Genomic DNA, 21,108 nt, shown 5'->3' with positions numbered 1-21,108 from the left:
CCTATGGACTTCTGTGGCAACTGTAAAGAGTGGGTGTCCCAGCAATAATCCACCCTGTCAAGTCTTTGATGAGTTTTGTAAAGGTGTGTGATGCCTTGTGATCAGTATAATATTTTGTCAGCCTTTATATGATCTACCATTGTGTGCCAGTAGAAATGTTGTCTGAAATTAGGATTAATCAGATTGCCAGAGATACGGGGGATAAATCAGCTATAGTGGATGGAATAACTCCAAAATACCCACTGTTGAACTACTGCAACACACATTTTTACTTACCAAACTATTAGCTCTACTGGAGTTCATGTATACCTGTCTGAATATTTTTGGTCCACAACAAAAATGAAAACTAAAACTAAATTTGTGTTTTTTTTCCTTCTGTATATTACACACTGTATCACATAGTCATACACATCTATAGATGAAATTGGTGTATGAATTGAAACCTAATTTAAAGTTGTCAAAAGGTACAGGATTGGCACAGGATCAGAGAGTTTACATTAAGTGGGAAGTACACAATAAAAGCTGTATTCAGTTCACACTGGTGCTCAGCAGAAATGGGTCTGGTTGCTTTCAGGATGTGTGGCTTGTACATTCAACAATCCCATATTACCTTATTCATAGCATCTGAAGTGGATTATAAACAAATTCAATTAATTGTGTTCAGAAGATGGTAAAACGTTATCTAATTTATTTATATTTTTAAGTAATTAATTTGTTATCTATTTTGGTTGTTTCCTAATGATTTTCTTTCGTTTCAGTACCCAGCTAAATTCCTTATCATCTAGGTGTATAACCTTGTGCATGTTGTAGTAAGCAATGTGACTTCATTACATTTACACACAGTTTTCTAAGTAGAGTTGAACATTTTTAATGGGGTTTCAGTCTATGATGTGGGCACAAAACATTCCTCTACATTGAAGTAGTTAAGTCACCAGCACTCATGTATTTCACAGATCCTAACTTTCAGGTAGAGTTGTTGAACTGGGATCTGAGAAGTGAGTGAATGGAGTGAGAGCGGAGTGAGTGCCAGATGACCTGTGTCAGTCCTTGAGTGTGGGCAGTGTGGGGGATGGTTTGTCGTAGCTGACGATGATCGTTAGGCATTTTCAGGTTGGGCTTCAGAGTTTCTACCTTCTTTCAGCCAATATCTTTATCCAAATCAGACCGACTGAGACACAGGTATGCCCAGGTCTTAGGTTGGCCATGTGCTACCTACGCACCTATGGCCTATGGTGACTCAACTTCTGTGGCAACTGTAAAGAGTGGGTGTACCAGCAATATTCCATTTTGTCTGTTCTTTGATGAGTTTTGTGAATGTGTGTAATTACCTGTTATAATATTCTGTGACAGGGCCTTTATATGAGCCACCATTGTCTGCTAGTAGTAATGCTGTCTGAGAACAACATTTAACATGGAATAAGAAATTAGGATTCATCAGATTGTCATGGATACAGGGAATATGTCAGTGTGTGGACGGAATAACCCCCAAAAGCCCCCTGTTAAACTACTCATTAAAAGGTATTTAGAAAATCAAGGGAAACAAAGGAACGCATAAATATAAAAACACATGCAAAGCCTTACAAAGCCTTGTAAAGGACAAGGACACAGCAATAACTATATTCCTCAGACACGGTCCACACCACTGTCAACTTTTTTATTTGTGTTGCAGCAGTTCAACATTGAGCTATTTGGGGTTATTCCATCCACACAATGCCTTATCCCTTGTATTTCTGACAATCTGATGAATCCTAATTTCTTGTGCCATGTTAAGTAAGATGTTGTTCCCAGACAACATTTCTGGCAGAGAATGGTAGCTCATAAAAAATGCTCTGTGACTCTATATTGCATGTACCCATGTTTCAGTCAGTCTGTTTTGAATGTAAGTAAGTGGAGTGAAATGCACACTCCATCATGTATGAATAAGAAAGAAATAAGCAAAAGTGATCATCCTTAAGAGAAACTTTTCATCAAAACTTAACACAAACATTTCTAATAAAGTAGCTCAGATAAATACAGTGGGGCCAGGCCGTTAAGTGCTTTAAAAACAAACATTAAAAGTTTAAAATCAATTCTGTAAGGGACAGGGAGCCAGTGAAGGGAGTTAAGAACAGGAGTAATGTGCTCACGTCTATTAGTGTTAGTTAAAAGACGGGCAGCAGCGTTTTGGACAAGTTGGAGGCGACTGAGCGAAGACTGGGAGACGCCAACATAAAATGCATTGCAATAGTCCAATCTAGAACTGATTACTGCAACGCATGGATGGCTTTCTCAAGGTCGTGGCAGTTTAAAAACATTTTGACTGTGTGAATGTGTGTGGCAATAGTTTAACATAGGGATCCTCTCAATGAATTATCCCTTGTATCTCTGACAAACTGATGATCCCCCATTCCCTCTGTATTTTCCCATATCAAATTGTCGTATATCAGTACCTCTTTGATGGTTTACTTGTACATAATATATCATCGTAGGTTGCCATTGAGTTTTCACAGTACACCCCACATAAAAAAACACAACATTACCGTAGCTAACTTCATTATAAATGTTTGTATTAAGTTTTGATGAAAGTTTTGAGCTTTTGAGGTTAATCGATCCTCTAGAAGAATTATCCCTTGTATCTCAGACAAACTGATGACCCCCCAGCTCCTCTTTTATTTTCCCATACATGTTTTATTGTTGATCCATAAATGTCAATAACTGAAATATTCCCTTAAGTATCATGATAGGTTGCCATTGAGTTTTCACAGTAACTAACCCTAACCCCATGTTTAAAAACAAAACTACAATGACAACTTCACCAGTGCTACTTAAGTTGAAATATGTGTGTTTGATGTGTTTGTGTGTGTGTTATGTGTATTAATAGTTACAAATGTTTGTATTAAATTTAGATTTAAAATGTATCTTAAAACTTAGCAATTTCTCTCATTTCTGCTTATCCACCCATGCCACCCGTGTGTATGTCACTCCGTACCAACCAACAGTGGACCCCTGTCATTCCATATAAACCAAGTGTGGACCTTTTTCTGTAATGTAAAACAGTAAATAAAATACATCCTCATAAATACAGATTCATGATGCAAGTACATTAAATGTGACCTAAAACCCTGAGTTTTAATCCAAATATTTGTCCTATAACAACAATGCAGTCAAGGAGTATAAAACTCTTGTAGGGGAAAAATTAATAGACTGTAGATATGTGTGTTGCAGTAGTACACCCTACATTTAAAAATAATTACAACATTATTGGTGCTACTTTATTAGAAATGTTTGTGTTAAGTTTTGATGAAAAATTTATCTTAAGGATGATCACTTTTGCTTATTTATTTCTTATTCATACATGATGGAGTGTGTGTGTCGCTCCGTGCTATCTCAGTGGGAACTTGTGACATTATGCACCAACCAACAGTGGACCCCTGTCATTCCATATAAACCAAGTGTGGACCTTTTTCTACAACGTAAATCAACTAATAATTCCTATACAGATTTATGACGCAAGTAGGCCTACATTAAAATTGATTGAAATCACATGCTTTTAAAAGGTAAAAGGCTGACCATAGGTGGCCCCAACAGGGCTTCATCTACATGAGATGTACGTGGCCAAAAAGTAACTTTTTGTGGCTCTCATGTCAAACTGTGAGTAGTTTAAGTATTTTTCCCATGACAACAATGCAGTTAAGTAGTATAAAACACCAGTACAGTGAAAAATTAATAGACTGTAGAAATAGTTTAACATAGGGACTTTGTGAGATTAATCCTCTCAATGAATTATCCCTTGTTTCTCTGACAAACTGATGATCTCCCAAACCCTCTGTATTTTCCCCCAAAGATAACAAATTGCCGTGCCAATACTTTAATATCAGTTACTCTTTGATGGTTTACTTCTACATAATATATCATCGTAGGTTGCCATTGAGTTTTCACAGTACACCCCACATAAAAAACCCCACAACATTACTGTTATTACTTCATTAGAAATGTTTGTATTACATTTTGATGAAAGTTTTCTCATAAGAACTATCAAATTTTCTTCTTCTTTTTTTTTATTCGTATGCTCAAGTGTGTATGTCGCTCCAAGCTAACTTAGTGGGAACCTGCGCCATTATGTACCAGCCAACAGTGGACCTCTGTCATTCCATATAAACCAAGTGTGGACCTTTTTCTGTAATGTAAAACAGTAAATAAAATACATCCTTATGAATACAGATTTATGATGCACGTACATTAAGATTACCCTAAATCTTAAAACCCTCTATTAAAAAATTAATAGACTGTAGAAATGTGTGTTGCAGTAGTACAACCCTACATTTAAAAAATAATTACAACATTATTGGTGCTACTTTATTAGAAATGTTTGTTTTAAGTTTTGATGAAAGTTTGTTCTTAAGGATGATCACTTTTGCTTATTTCTTTCTTAATCATATATGATGGAGTGTGTATGTCACTCCATGCTAACTAAGTGGGAACGTGTCATTATACATCAACCAACAGTGGACCCCTGTCATTCCATATAAACCAAGTGTGGACCTTTTTCTGCAATGTAAATCAACTAATAATTACTATAAATACAGATTGAGAACACATAAAATTGAAACCCTGCGCTTAAAAAAACTGGACAAGCAACAATACCAAGGTCAATTATTTTTAATGTTTAATCAGAATTCAACAAAAATGATCTAAATGACCATTTTATTTCTAATTGTGTTATGGGTGTTCAATTTTTTCATTATTTTAAAATTTCTATTATACCTAATACAGTGTTGAGTTCAAACTTAAGACATCCATGAAAATGGAACCTTTATATTTTGTTACAAAGAATAACAAATTATGTTTCAAGGTACTGGTTTGTTCACTAAGGAGCCTGTTTGATAGCCTCTCTACAGTCTGAAAGGCTGCCGGGGCTGCAAGTCGTTCACACTATGGAGGAGTGTAAGAAACGACGTGTGTGAATGAGTCGTTAAAACCCCTGCTCCAGCCTGCCGGGGCACTGCTGAATATGGTATTTTACACACACACACACACTCAGGTCCCCTCTTGGCTAAAGTTTAAAAAATTAACCAGAAGGTTTTTCACATGATTTTAAGTTGATTTAAAGCATGTCCAACAGGGGACCTAAAAAAAGTCCCCTGTTGGCTGCTTGGTCCCCTGTTGGTGAATGTGTAACGACGCCGATGTCCCCTCTTAGATAGGAACAACAGTGCACACACACACACACACACACACACACACACACAGGTAACCTAATGTGGTTACAGCTCCTCCATATCAGTGCTTATAGAAAGATGATCATGTGTCTGTCTGATCAGCTCTGTCTTGACCTTAAGATCGTGGGTTTGATTCCCATGTTGACAGAGATGGCACAACCCGCAGTTGCTCCCGTGGCCCATTCAAAATTTCCCAAGAGGAAATTTTCTAGTTTTATGATATTGTATTTGTTATTTATATGGGAATTAAATATATTGCCATGGCTTATCATTTTAATTTACTACTTCATTTCTACCTAGGCCTATCTTCAATTCTGTGAGATGTTTCCTCTCATCACAGAAAGCTGAGCAGTTCATGCTCATTTTCTAATCCATTCATAGTCAAAGCAGTAATGGGGGATGCTTGGAGGTGGTAATGTTCTGGAGCAGGTGTGAATGTTCAGAGTGTAGGGTGTGGTGGTAAGTTGGGGGCGCATGCATACCTACCTTTTAGGATGCTAATCACAGTAATAGGTTAGCCAGACAGTGTTGTGTGACTGGTGAAATGTGTGAATGTGTAAACACTTTATATTTTACTAAATTCCCCTACCACCCCAACTTTTCCTGCAGGTAATCTACAAGCTAATAAGCATGTGTAGGATTTATACATAGGTAAACATTTGTTTCACATTTATTTTTTCCATTTCAGAAGGACAGATCCTTGATACAGTGTGCTGGACGTGAGTGCTATCATCCAAAATGGATAATGTGATGTGGACATGATGTTAGATGACACTGATGCAAGTGATGCAGAGTCAAGTGACAATACCTGTGGACAAGTGGACAAAGTTAACCAACCAAGGCAAGGCAAGGCAAGGCATCTTTATTTATATAGCGCATTTCATACCAAGGCAACTCAATGTGCTTTACATAAAGACAAAACATTAAAAAAAAGAAGCATAAGACAGAATAAAAACAAACAAAACACTGAAAACATAGTTAAAAGCAAGAGCAAATAAAAGTAAAATAAAAATAAAATAGATAAAGTTTTAAGTTCTCAGCTATAAGCATATGAAAAGAGAAATGTTTTTAACCTGGATTTAAAAGTGCTGACAGTTGGGGCTGATCTCAGGTCTGCTGGTAGTTTGTTCCAGTTGTGAGCAGCATAACAGCTAAATGCTGCTTCACTATGTCTGGTCTGAACTCTGAGCTCCACTATCTGACCTGAGTCAGTAGATCTCAGAGCTCTACTGGGTTTAGACTCTACTAACATGTCATTCATGTATTCTGGACCTAAACCATTCAGTGATTTGTAAAAAAACAACAAGCTGGACAAAGACACAACATTCTTTATACAACTGGTAGTACTTATGGCCAAATTTCATATAAAAAAATGGACAGAATCAAAACCCAGCCTGGATCATTTCACACAAGAAATTCTCCAATATGCAACTACAATAAAAGACATTAAAAATAAAAAAGCTATGAAAACGAACTGTATTTTTGAAAGATTTAACATAGCCCCTCTTTAAGAACTTTTTACTAGGTAAATGGATTCTTCCAAATCTGGCAATGTTTATTTGTATTTATTTATTTATTTAATTTTTATTTGTAATGTCATTATTTGTATTGTTATTGTCATTTTTGTTTCCTTTTACATTATCCCCCTGTCTGCTTTGTCCACCTCTGTCTCTCTGTATAATGCATAATGCTATGTTATGTGTTTAGATAATTATGTTATGCTTACAATAAAGCACAAAAAAAAAAATTAAAAAAAATTCAGTGATTTGTAAACCAGTAGCAGGCACTCATTGCCCAGTCAATGTGGACATTGAGTCCTGACCGAAAAAACACACCATGCTCGCGAGAATACAAAGGAAAACAGATGGCCCTCTCCTCAGCTCCAGACTCACTCGTCTTCCAGTGACGACGCTCTGGCCAATCAGGGGAAGGCAGTCGGCTGACGTCACGTTTAGGGCTGGGGCGTTACCAAAGAAGTAGCAGGTAGCAGGTGGGAGGGGCTGGAGGAGGAGAAGAGGATAAAACCGAGTAGAGCCGTGCTGTACCGTACTGAGCCAGTGGAACGGCACCATGAGGAGGTCCCGTCTGACCAGGACCAGGATGAAGGAGGAGAACCTGGACCGGGAAATTAGCGACCTGGATCAGAACACGACCGGAATTAAGGAGGAGAACCAGGACCAGGACTACAACATAGTAAAGGAGGAGAACCAGCACCAGGACTACAACATAGTAAAGCAGGAGAACCAGGACCAGACTGGGACTACGGGGGAGGAGCAGCACGCGGTCCACCAGGACAAGGAGCCCTCCGGTCCGTCCGGTCCGTGTCCACAGGTCTGTGTTTCTGTTTTCAGTGGGAGCGAGTCAAGAGATGAAGCTAACAGCTGTTAGCTGCTAACTCTACTTTTTGTGGTTCACTAAAAAGTTTAAAACCTAACCTGCCTACTTTTTGACGGCGATGTGTTTTGATATTAGCGCTAGCTGTTGTTAGCCACGTAGCGCAGCTACTTAGCTTCAACTGTGTTTATATTGATTACGTAGCAGATAAACAAATGTAATACGGTATCGATAACGTCTCTGTGTCTTCACGCTGGTCCTGTTGCTCCGGTGCTGATCAGACACGGGCTCAGAACCAGAACCAGCACTGGAAGCAGCTCGGTGGAAAAGCTTGTAGCTAGTAGCTAGCTAGTTGTATGTTTATGTGTTGCCTGGCAACAGCCTTGTCTCCCTTCCAGTTGCGGAACTATTTCTGTTGGCGGAGCCAAAGAAATGATTAAATAAACAAACAAAAAATCATAATCTCTTGTAGTTTATTACTGTTCTAAAATGCGCTCGTAGCACTGTTGTATAAAAGCAATATCACACTCGAGGTCGTGCTGTTGTACCGTATATCAGCACGGTGGGATTATCTGCGGCTAATTAAATTTCCCCGCATGTTTTTTAGAGGGTTACCGCCGGCCGGCTTTTTGGGAGATAAATGCTGGTCTCATTGATGAAGTCTAACAATTGTGGCCGCCGCATTGTTTGAACGAAATGTGAAGCTGCATTAGACAGAAGAAAGGTGCTGCCTTGGTGCTCTGTAGCCTACGTACATAAATTACCACATTAATCAATCAATTACATTTTCCAACTGTAAACTTGCAGCAACTGCTGAATGTAACTGCAACAGTCCACTGTGAAAATGAAAAATATAATTGCGTAGCCTCTAACACTGGCCAATCATTCGCCATTCTCATCCTCCATCCCCCTCCCTCATGCCCATCTCCTCGTCGTTATCAAGCGGGCGGGATATTCAGTGTTTGGGGTAAGACCAAGCTCGGTGTGTGTGTCTGTGTGTCTCAGACGTTTGATTGACGGATGACGGATCCAATATCACTGGCCATAGTGGAATCAAATTCATTTTTCTTTTCTGTGCACCCTTAAAGCAGTACTAAAGAACTTTCAGTTTTGGTTGAGTTTGGCGGTGCCTGTGGACCAAAGCGGTAGTGTTTTGCCTGAAGGAAGACTCCATTTCCCATGAACACTAGCGTGAAGCCTTGTAAATATCCTGCATTAAAATTAACAGAAGACATCAAAACTAAGTTTCTGTTTCCAGTGGATCATTTCAAAGTGAAAACACAAACATAATCCATTGCTAAAGTGCCGTTTTGCCTGTTCCCTCCTTGTTGTGACTCGCAAAAGTGAAAGTAAAGTGAGAGCCGGGTTCCTACCATGTTCCTCAAAGTTGCTTAGTGCCAGAGAAAGAGATACAGACCCCCTCAGGCCACGACAGAGGTGTCATTCAACTTGTTGTAGGTCAAATGTATCATCACAAAAGTTATGAAAATATTTTATGAAGGTTGAAAAGTTCCTTAGTGCTGGTTTAATGAAGAATTTAAAAAGGAAAACAAATGTCCATCCATCATCCATCATTTATTCATTCTGTCTCTCCCTGTCTGTTGCCATAGAAACAGGACCACACCAAGGTGAAACCACACAGCTGTAATGGGTGTGGGAACGCGTTCAGGACCTCAGTTCATCTGAACGCTCACCGCCGGCAGCGCCAATGTGGAAAGACGGCGTACAGGTGCGAGCAGTGTGGGAAGGGGTTCGCTACCTCCAGACAATTAACGGCCCACCGGCGTGTCCACGCCGGAGAGAAGCCGTACAGCTGTGAGCAGTGTGGCGCCGCCTTCAGAAGGGCGTACACCCTGAAAATTCACCAGTGGATCCACACCGGAGAGAAGCCGTACAGCTGCGAACAGTGTGGGAAGGGGTTCGCTAGCTCCTCAAATTTAAGGGTCCACCGGCGGGTCCACACCAGAGAGAGGCCGTACAGCTGCGAGCAGTGTGGGAAGGGGTTCGCTACCTCCAGACAATTAATGGTCCACCAGCGCGTCCACACCAAAGAGAAGCCGTACAGCTGTGAGCAGTGTGGCGCCGCCTTCACAAGGGCGTACACCCTGAAAATTCACCAGCGGATCCACACCAGAGAGAAGCCGTACAGCTGCGAGCAGTGTGGGAAGGGGTTCGCTAGCTCCTCAAATTTAAGGACCCACCAGCGCGTCCACACCAGAGAGAGGCCGTACGGCTGCGAACAGTGCGGAAAGGCTTTCGCTCGCTTCTCAAATTTAATGACCCACCGGCGCATCCACACTGGAGAGAAACCATACAGCTGTGAGCAGTGTGGGAAGGGGTTCACTCAACCCGGAGCATTAACAGTCCATCGGCGTGTCCACACCGGAGAAAAGCTCTACAGCTGCGAGCAGTGTGGGAAGGCGTTCGCTACCTCCAGAAGGTTAACGATCCATCGGCGCATCCACACCGGAGAGAAGCCGTACAACTGCGAGCAGTGCAGAAAGGCCTTCGCTAGCTCCTCAACTTTAAGGGTCCACCGGCGCATCCACTCCGGAGAGAAGCCGTACAGCTGTGAGCTGTGTGGGAAGGCGTTCGCTACCTCCAGACAGTTAATGGCCCACCAGCGTGTCCACAACAGAGAGAGGCCGTACAGCTGTGAGCAGTGTGGGAAGGGGTTCGCCACCTCCAGAGAGTTAACGATCCATCGGCGCGTCCACACTGGAGAGAGGCCATACAGCTGCGAGCAGTGTGGGAAGGCGTTCACTCAATCCGGAGCGTTAACAGCCCATCGGCGTGTCCACACCGGAGAAAAGCTCTACAGCTGTGAGCAGTGTGGGAAGGCGTTCACTCACTCCGGAGCGTTAACAGTCCATCGGCGGCGTGTCCACACCGGAGAGAGGCCGTTCAGCTGCAACCACTGCGAGAAGGCGTTCGCTACCTCCGGACATTTAACGGCCCACCAGCGCGGTCACACCGGAGAGAAGCCGTTCAGCTGTGAGCAGTGTGGGAAGGCGTTCGCTACCTCCAAAGAGTTAACGATCCATCAGCGCTACCACACCGGAGAGAAGCCGCACAGCTGCGAGCAGTGTGGGAAGGGGTTTGTTACCTCCGGACAATTAACGGCTCACCGGCGCATCCACACTGGAGAGAAGCCGTACAGCTGCGAGCAGTGTGGGAAGGGGTTCAAGAGCTCCGGACAGTTAACGATCCATCGGCGCATCCACACCGGAGAGAAGCCGTACAGCTGCGAACAGTGCGGAAAGGCCTATGCTAGCTCCGGAAATTTAACGGCCCACCGGCGCATCCACACCGGAGAGAAGCCGTACAGCTGTGAGCAGTGTGGGAAGGCGTTCGCTACCTCCAAAGAGTTAACAATCCATCAGCGCATCCACACCGGAGAGAGGCCGTACGTGTGTGGGCAGTGTGGGAAGGGGTTCACTACCGTAGGAAAATTAACGGCCCACCAACGTGTCCACACCAGAGAAAAACCATACGTGTGTGGGCAGTGTGGAAAGGCCTTCAGCCAGTCCAACAACCTGAAGAAACACCAGCAGCTCCACAGCAGCTAGAGGACGGGACGGGAAGGTCCTACACCTGAGCAACTAACGATTATTTTCCTCATTGATTAGCCTGTTGATATGTAAATGATTCATCGATTTGTTGTTTGGTCAATAAAATGTTTTTAAAAAATGTTGAAAAATGTCAGTGTTTCCCAAACCACCAGATGACGTCCCCAAACCTAACCCTAACCCGCAGGTTATAAGAGGTTTACCGCCGGCTGGTTAAATTCTTTATAGGAGATAAATGTTGGTCTCATTGATGAAATCTAACAATTGTAGCAGTCACATTAGTTTGTTTGAATGAAAAGTGAAGCTTCATGTGTGTATTGGACAGCAGAGCAGCGCTGCCTGGGGCTCTGTACAGAAATCACCACATTCACATCAATAAATTATGTTTCACAATGAGCTGATGGCAAGGCAATTTTATTTGTATAGCCCGTTTTTACCACCAGTTTGTCTCATGGACCTTACATGGCATCGTAGCAACATCCTCTGTCCTTAGACCCTCACATCCACTGAGGAAAAACTCCATGGAAAACCCTTTTAACAGGGAAAAATCGGAGAAACCTCAGGGTGAGCAACAGAGGAGGGATCCCTCACCCAGGACGGACAGACATGCAATAGATGTTGTTACAAACAAGAAAACAGTTTACAGTTTGTCACAGACAGATCAGTCTGCATTACATTTTCTTTTCTTTTATTAAGTTCTATAACATGGCAGCATTTTTAATTTGTCATGATTACGCAACCGTTAACTGCTGCGTTTGCTGTTATCGTGCGACGTACCGGTATGTGCAAACCTAACTATGCAGTCGCTTACGTTCCCAAACGTAAACTATGCAGTGACGTAGCACTGATGACATTTCTCTGACCCTGTCTGTTGACAGGTCAGGTGTTTTTGTTTTTCTGTTTTTTATTTTTTGTTTGGACCTTCCTGTGAAGTGACACAATGGCGAGCCACCCACTTGATGTAGAGTGTAGGGGGGGGCGACCCCCATTCCGAAAATTCCTTCCTTCTTTTTTATTTTATTTTTATTTAACCTTTATTTAACCAGGCGAAATCAATTAAGAACATGTTCTTATTTACAATGATGGCCTGACAAGAGGCATAAGCTTCTTGAGGGGGAGGGGGAGGAGGGGGGGCTGTGAGGGAGAAAAGATAGGTTAAAAGACAATAGCAAATATACACAACAATACAAACATTTAGCAGAAACAAGGCATAAAAGTTAATAACAAGGATATTCAAGCATAGAAGACAAGATTATTACAAGCATAAAAGAGAGTAAATGTCTGTTACAGATATTACAGGATTCATAAGCGAGCAGTGTGTCACAGAAAGTGGCCTAGGCCAACGGCGGTAGGTATGGGCGTTCAACAAGCAGAAACTGAAGAAAAGGGTTAGATGGTTGAGTAGTTAAATAGTAGGGAAGCAGCTGCAATGATCTGTAAAAAGGTGTGAGATGGCGTCTTTGAAGGCCGGGATGGAGATGAAGTTATCCAGTTTAAGGTGTTTTTGTAATGCATTCCAGTCAGAGACAGCAGCTGACTGGAAAGATGCAAGGCCGGATGTAGATCTGGTTTTAGGAGTTGTTAACAGAATGAGATGGGAGGACCGAGTGTTGTATGTGACAGGAAGTCGGTGCAGCAAGCAAGACAGGTAGGGGGGTGTACGTTGAAGAAGGGTCTTGTAAATGAGAGTGAGCCAGTGGATCTGACGGCGGGTGTGAAGTGATGGCCAGTTTACCAGGGAGTAAAGACTACAGTGGTGGGTATTGTAAGGGGCGTTAGTGGCAAAACGGATAGCAGAATGATAGAGTGTGTCCAGTTTAGCAAGAGTGCCTTTACAAGCAGTGCGATAGATGGTGTCACCGAAATCGAGTGTAGGGAGAATTGTCAATTTAATGAGAGTCTGTTTAGCAGAGGAAGTGAAGGCGAGACGATGTCTATAAAGGAAACCAAGTTTAGCCCGGACCTTAGCCTGTAGTTGAGAAATGTGGTGTGAGAAGCATAGCGTGGAGTCTAACCAGATGCCGAGGTATTTGTAGGCAGAGACATGGTCCAGGATAGCTCCCTCGCAGGTAGAGATGATTAGTGGAGACGGAGAGGACTTCCTTCCTTCCTAATGTGTTTTATTTTGAAAATTGACCGGATTCTCTCGTGGTTTGACTTCCTGCCCGGCTTGACACGATCGCGCCCTTGACACGATCGCGCCGCGGGGAAAAATCCGAGTTTGGAGAAATTTAAATTTTTGGTCAAAAAAAAAAGTAACCCGCGGAGTGGCCTCCTTTTTCAAAATGGCCTGTGTGGTTTTTGGTCATTTTCTCCAATACCACCAGCCCGATTTCAACCAAACCTTCTGCGTTGGACTCCCCTCGGACCCCCAGATGATATATCCGAGTTTGGAGAAATTTTAATTTTTGGTCAAAAAAAAAAAAGTAACCCGCGGAGTGGCCTCCTTTTTCAAAATGGCCTGTGTGGTTTTTGGTCATTTTCTCCAAAACCACCGGCCTGATTTCAACCAAACCTTCTGCGTTGGACTCCCCTCGGACCCCCAGATGATATATCCGAGTTTGGAGAAATTTTAATTTTTGGTCAAAAAAAAAAAATGTTTGGTCAAAAAAAAAAAAGTAACCCGCGGAGTGGCCTCCTTTTTCAAAATGGCCTGTGTGGTTTTTGGTCATTTTCTCCAAAACCACCGGCGCGATTTCAACCAAACCTTCTGCGTTGGACTAGAGAGAACACATCTTAGCCCATTTTAGCTTCTCTCCACTGGCTTCCTGTAGGATTTAGAAAAGACTTCAAAATCTTTCTGCTGACTTATAAGGCTCTTAATGATAAAGCTCCATCCTATCTGAAAGAACTAATCATTCCTTACTGTCCTACCAGAGCACTCCGCTCCCAGAACGCAGGTCTGTTAGTGACTCCCAGTATCTCTAAAAACAGACTGGGAGGTAGAGCATTCAGTTACCAGGCTTCTATAGATACTTATCAGTAGGTGACGTCACGATGCGTTCCACCTGGCCGCAGCCATGCTGGGTACCGAACACTGAGTTAACCTCTATTCAGCTCAGTGCAGCCACGTCCTCTCTGACCAGAAATGACTGCTGCCTGATGTAGTTTGGATATGGACATTTCTCATTTTGATGGCCTTGCCTTGAAAGCACACACCATTTCTGCTGAGACGATCTTTGACAGCACGGTGCGCCGCTCTCTCTCCCGTTAAAGCAGAAGTAAGTGGTCCGGTCGTTTTCGCTAATGCTGCGTTCCAGGCAGGCTTTTGAAATCATAAATTACAGCTTCAAGTCACAACTTACAACTTTGTAGCGTTTCAGGCAACCCACTCCTGTTTTTCCGACCTGTTTTACCTGTGAAAGTCACTATAACGGCCACTCGTAACTTCCGACCGGTGAACTCGTACCAGATCGAACTGGTACCACTTCACGGTCGGAAAAATACGAGTTTCCTTGAACGCACCATAACAGTCCTCGTCCCTACGTCGCCACATTCACGGCGTTCCTTGGCTGCACACACAGCCCTGCATGCCGTTCTCTCTCCTCATTGGATAAAAACTGTAGGATACGATAAAAGTTTTCTCCTGGGCTCAGAGCAGAGCAGAGGGACTGACAGACCCGTGTTTCAGACCAAACACTCTATAGAAGTGATTGCTGTCGGAAGATATAACTATTTATCTCTCTCTCTCGCTCTCACTGTCTCTCTCCTGTTACTTATATCTGTTTAACCAAATACACGAAAAGCCAAATCAAATCAGAAATGCGTAGCCCACTTCTTTTTAACTCACAGACATTTATTTTCATAAAGTAATAAAATATCTGGACATTTTGCCATCGTTAACATTGAGACAAAAGGCTGCAGGAATGGAAGAAGAATTCGGCAAATCATCTTATCACGCAAAAAGGCACAACAAACAGGTTTTGCACAGATAAGTCTTAAAATATGTGCAAAACCTTCTCATCACAATCCACGCCATCTACACAGTTACGTTATCAGCTGTTATTAAAACCCAACTCATCAGGACGCGATGACCACCACTCACATTAAACAAACCGTTAACAATTTCAATCAGGACAGACTATTTAAGAATGGAATAGACGGGATGTGAAACGAAAGACATTTATTGTGACAAGTAATATTTTTGGCGCTTAGGCCCCAGGGAGTAGATCAGCTTAGAAGACAAATTGATGAATGTGAAGCTTCTATCTGAAGAGGACATCCCCCGGGCCCGGACACTGGTGGTGGTAGAGATGATGCCTGCTGATATGGAAGCCTCCGGACTGAGATGGAGATGCCTGAGTCCTGATTGAGGAGGTGAAGGGGAGGAGGTGGGTCGAGGATTTCTGCGGGCTGGTTGACAGCTGAATGAGAGTAGAGAGAGAGCACTTTTAAACGAGACAGCTGAAAGCTGATTGGAGGAGGAGAGAAGGTGGCGGATTGTGATTGGATGAGGATGAGTGTTGAGGGGTGTGTTTCAGAGGGAAGTGGGAGAGAGGAAATGACTCAGTGAGCATGCGTGGGGAGATAGTCTTCCTGTCTGAATTTTCGCTAAGCTTCATTAATCCACACTCAAACCGAAGCAACAATAGTGTTAACTGTACTCAACAAGCTGTTATTACAAGGTTTAAAACAGATATGACAGACAACCTGTCGTGTGTGTGCGTGTGTAAGAAAGGGAGGGAGGGAGGGAGAGAGGAAAGGTAGGTAAAACCTGCTAGCTGTTAGCTGCTAACTGTTAGCTACCGTAGCTCAGGCGTCGGTCTCCCGTCAGGTAAAAGCTGCCGTTTATTCCTCAGATGAAGCTCATGTCGAGCCTCTCCGGTACAGTTATCCATCACTGCTGTTGAATTAGCCGCTAATCAAAAGCTGTCGCCACTCTGTTTCATCTATCGCTCTGGTTTCTCTTTTCTTGCTGCGCTGATCAGAGCGGCGTCCCTAGCAACGGTGTATTTTACTTAGCAACGATCTGTTAAACAGGAATAACAGACTGTTAAATGCAAAATCAAGATGTAAATAAATATCAGAAATATCAATAAATTATCGGAATACGACATTCAATAGAGCCATGTAATTAAAAAAGGTTTATCCACTATTTTTGTGAGATTTGATGTCACAGCCATGGATGTATTAGGTCACAGCCCATAGACTGCCTTTGGAAGTCGGTACCCAAGATGGCGCTGTGACCAGCTGCGAACGCTGTGTGACGTCACGTGATGTCTATCTATACTGTGGAACCAGCTCTCTCCATGGGTCAAAGAGGCAGACACTCTAACTACATTTAAGTCTAGACTTAAGACCTTCCTTTATGACAGGGCTTTTAGTTAGGGCTGGTTCAGGTAGCTCTGAACCATTTTATAGCTACTGCTATTGATAGCTTTCATGTGACGTCACGGCCCGTATGGAACGCCCCCCTGGCGGTCAAAACAATCCACTTCCCCGTTGTCCGCGGCTTAGGACAAGGCAGAAAAACACACACTGCTCCCTGCTGCTTCAAAAATACCGGTGTTGTGGCCCAACTGGTGTCTGTTTTAACTGGTTACCGTACCGAACAACAGCTGTGCTGCACTTCCGTCCGCAGATTTGTCACAAATTCACAAATCAAGCCGCAGTTCACATGTTACTGCAGCCAATATGCGTCTGTGAGTGAGCTTATTCCTCCATACGGACAGTCAGCGCCACACTACTCTCACTCTGCACAACACTGCAGTGCACACTATGACAAAGCCTGTCATGTTAAAGTTACGAACTAATGGAAAAACCTCTGAAAATACGCTAAACAATACCAGTCATCGTCCTCGCCACGCCGCGGTCGGTCCCGACCCCCGTTACCGTGTCGCTGCCGCCGCGGGCGGTACTGTCCGGTGGCGGGCGGTCCCGCCGGGTTACCATCGCCGCCGCCGCCGCCGGTCCTGCTGCTATCGCACCGCCGTCATCGTTGCCGTCGGTAGCGGTGCGTAGCAAAGCTCCGGAGGGTAAAGGGGGGGCAGCTGGTCACCGTGCAGCCCAGCTAAGGGCTCTGGTTTGTGGGTGAGAGGAGCAGGGAGCCTGGGCTCAGTGGGCTGGAGCTCAGACTGTGGAGCTCAGCGGAGCTGCGGTACCAGGACGGTGTTCCCACACAGGAAAGTTACAGGTACATTTCTACCACTTCAATGAGTTCAGAAACATTATTTTAAGATTAAAAAAAACTACAAAATGGGGCTTTTAATCAGAAACCAGTTGAGCCATAACACCGGAGGTATTGGTTGCAAGCGGTGGAGGATGATGGATTCTCCACCAGGTAAACGTAAACATCGCCCAACTGGAGCTTCGGCAGGGAACTGGTCATTTTAAACAGCTGGTATACAGCAGCTGTTGTTGAATATGGGTCACAAGTGCCCAAAACTTCAAAGTTGTTTTTATATCTTTCTTTCTCGGCTGCTGGCAGATGATTTAAGTCATTACTCGGTTGTTTGTCCATAGAAAGTCCGTTGCGCTGCCATTTTGGAATGTTGCTTTTGACCGCCAGGTCCCTGGGAAGTGACGTCACTGAAAGCTATCAATAGGCTTAGACTGCTGGGGAAAACATCTGGTCACACAGAGCCCTCTCCTCTCCTCTCCCCTCCTCTCCTCTCCTCTCCTCTCCTCTCTTCTCCTCTCCTTTCCCCTCCTCTCCCCTCCTCTCCTCTCCTCTCCTCTCCTCCTCTCCTCTCCTCTCCTCTCCTCCATTCCCCTCCTCTCCTCTCCTCCTCTCCTCTCCCCTCCCCTCCTCTCCTCTCCTCTCCTCTCCTCCTCTCCTCTCCTCTCCTCTCCTCTCCCCTCCTCCGTCGCGAAAAACTGTGCAGAATTTTTGCATTAAAATCAATGGGACGGGCGGGAAAAAAAGAGCGAAAAAGACCAGTCATTGGAGTTTAACAAACGTCTACTGCTCAGGCATACTTTCACCTAGAGACTCCATTGAAACTTTAAACAGTAGACACAAGTCTTGTGTATTGGCGTATTACTCCACGTTTTGATAGGTCATATAGTTTTTGATCAATCCATGATCAATGACCATGATCATTTTTGGAGAAATTATGAGATTATAATGGGTGTGTATTGCACGGAATGTTCGTGTCAGAGTGCGTGACATCATCGGTTAGAGTGGGAGAGATGCCAGAAAAACTCCAGATTTTTTCTCTTTCCAAACTCCAAACGGCCACAATTTACACTCTACACACATAATTTCCGCCACGTTTGTAGACGAGCTCATCCTCGATCTCTTAATCTGCTCAAAATATCAGAGTGACTTACAGAATTTAAACTCTGAGCCTCTAAGTGCGGCCACGTCTGTCTCTGCTCCTCATTGAGTCCAATACAAATATTTTCTGAGAGAAGCAGAACGGCCTGATGTTTTAAAACTGCCAGCGTCGCCAAAATATTTACTGTAGAAACACCAAATAGTATCAAAATTTTCAGTAAGTCCTTAGAGCAACGTTGATCTGTGTTTTGTTCTGATAGGAGTTACCGTTTTCTCATGCTAAGCCTAAATGTGAGACCGGTGCAGAGGCAGAAAATGGCTCTTTTTCTCCACGTTTCTGTCTGTCTCAGCCTGGGGGGGCCCCTATCGCCGTGGTAACCTCTTTGATCCTCAGGCCAGAGCTCGTTAACTTCATAAACAATCCACCTGGCGCTCGTTTAAATGTTTATAAACACAGACACAGCTAAATCAGACTGACACAGGATGCAGCTACTAACTAACTATGTGTCAAGTCAGTCACACACACACACACACACACACACACACACACACACACACACACACACACACAGACTCTAGAGCCAGCTTCATGTGATTACAGTCACACACACACACACACAGTTAACCTAATGTGGTTACAGCTCCTCCATATCAGTGCTTATAGAAAGATGATCATGTGTCTGTCTGATCAGCTCTGTCTTGACCTTAAGATCGTGGGTTTGATTCCCATGTTGACAGAGATGGCACAACAATTTTCTAGTTTTATGATATTGTATTTGTTATTTATATGGGAATTAAATATATTGCCATGGCTTATCATTTTAATTTACTACTTCATTTCTACCTAGGCCTATCTTCAATTCTGTGAGATGTTTCCTCTCATCACAGAAAGCTGAGCAGTTCATGCTCATTTTCTAATCCATTCATAGTCAAAGCAGTAATGGGGGATGCTTGGAGGGGGTAATGTTCTGGAGCAGGTGTGAATGTTCAGAGTGTAGGGTGTGGTGGTAAGTTGGGGGCGCATGCATACCTACCTTTTAGGATGCTAATCACAGTAATAGGTTAGCCAGACAGTGTTGTGTGACTGGTGAAATGTGTGAATGTGTAAACACTTTATATTTTACTAAATTCCCCTACCACCCCAACTTTTCCTGCAGGTAATCTACAAGCTAATAAGCATGTGTAGGATTTATACATAGGTAAACATTTGTTTCACATTTATTTTTTCCATTTCAGAAGGACAGATCCTTGATACAGTGTGCTGGACGTGAGTGCTATCATCCAAAATGGATAATGTGATGTGGACATGATGTTAGATGACACTGATGCAAGTGATGCAGAGTCAAGTGACAATACCTGTGGACAAGTGGACAAAGTTAACCAACCAAGGCAAGGCAAGGCATCTTTATTTATATAGCGCATTTCATACCAAGGCAACTCAATGTGCTTTACATAAAGACAAAACATTAAAAAAAAGAAGCATAAGACAGAATAAAAACAAACAAAACACTGAAAACAGAGTTAAAAGCAAGAGCAAATAAAAGTAAAATAAAAATAAAATAGATAAAGTTTTAAGTTCTCAGCTATAAGCACATGAAAAGAGAAATGTTTTTAACCTGGATTTAAAAGTGCTGACAGTTGGGGCTGATCTCAGTTCTGCTGGTAGTTTGTTCCAGTTGTTGCAGCATAACAGCTAAATGCTGCTTCACCATGTCTGGTCTGAACTCTGAGCTCCACTATCTGACCTGAGTCAGTAGATCTCAGAGCTCTACTGGGTTTAGACTCTACTAACATGTCATTCATGTATTCTGGACCTAAACCATTCAGTGATTTGTAAAAAACAACAAGCTGGACAAAGACACAACATTCTTTATACAACTGGTAGTACTTATGGCCAAATTTCATATCCACAAAAAAAATGGACAGAATCAAAACCCAGCCTGGATCATTTCACACAAGAAATTCTCCAATATGCAACTACAATAAAAGACATTAAAAATAAAAAAGCTATGAAAACGAACTGTATTTTTGAAAGATTTAACATAGCCCCTCTTTAAGAACTTTTTACTAGGTAAATGGATTCTTCCAAATCTGGCAATGTTTATTTGTATTTATTTATTTATTTAATTTTTATTTGTAATGTCATTATTTGTATTGTTATTGTCATTTTTTTTTCCTTTTACATTATCCCCCTGTCTGCTTTGTCCACCTCTATCTCTCTGTATAATGCATAATGCTATGTTATGTGTTTAGATAATTATGTTATGCTTACAATAAAGCACAAAAAAAAAAATCAGTGATTTGTAAACCAGTAGCAGGCACTTATTGCCCAGTCAATGTGGACATTGAGTCCTGACCGAAAAAACACACCATGCTCGCGAGAATACAAAGGAAAACAGATGGCCCTCTCCTCAGCTCCAGACTCACTCGTCTTCCAGTGACGACGCTCTGGCCAATCAGGGGAAGGCAGTCGGCTGACGTCACGTTTAGGGCTGGGGCGTTACCAAAGAAGTAGCAGGTAGCAGGTGGGAGGGGCTGGAGGAGGAGAAGAGGATAAAACCGAGTAGAGCCGTGCTGTACCGTACTGAGCCAGTGGAAAGGCACCATGAGGAGGTCCCGTCTGACCAGGACCAGGATGAAGGAGGAGAACCTGGACCGGGAGATTAGCGACCTGGATCAGAACACGACCGGAATTAAGGAGGAGAACCAGCACCAGGACTACAACATAGTAAAGGAGGAGAACCAGGACCAGACTGGGACTACGGGGGAGGAGCAGCACGCGGTCCAC

At 43.1% G+C, this 21,108-nt stretch overlaps 1 protein-coding gene across 1 annotated transcript; it reads left to right on the top strand.

Moving 5' to 3' along the window:
* The first annotated feature begins 5,597 nt into the window (after positions 1-5,597).
* LOC146980628 (uncharacterized) lies at positions 5,598-11,101 on the top strand. The gene is made up of 2 exons (XM_085787980.1): positions 5,598-5,627; positions 9,143-11,101. Exons 1-2 carry the CDS (start codon positions 5,598-5,600, stop codon positions 11,099-11,101), a joined length of 1,989 nt encoding a protein of 662 aa, XP_085644106.1.
* The last annotated feature ends 10,007 nt before the right edge of the window (positions 11,102-21,108 follow it).

Source organism: Trachurus japonicus, chromosome 9 (assembly GCF_045865225.1).
Source record: "Trachurus japonicus isolate A0001 chromosome 9, Traja_1.0".
Lineage (NCBI taxonomy): Eukaryota > Metazoa > Chordata > Actinopteri > Carangiformes > Carangidae > Trachurus > Trachurus japonicus.
Note: the sequence above shows the minus strand (reverse complement) of the source record. Positions and strands in the feature narration are given on the sequence as shown.

Bases quoted from the DNA above. Each gene is read 5' to 3' on its own strand.
- LOC146980628 (XM_085787980.1), top strand. From the start codon at position 5,598: ATGCTTGGAGGTGGTAATGTTCTGGAGCAG. The intron at 5,628-9,142 runs GTGTGAATGTTC...CTGTTGCCATAG, and splicing joins GTGGTAATGTTCTGGAGCAG to AAACAGGACCACACCAAGGT.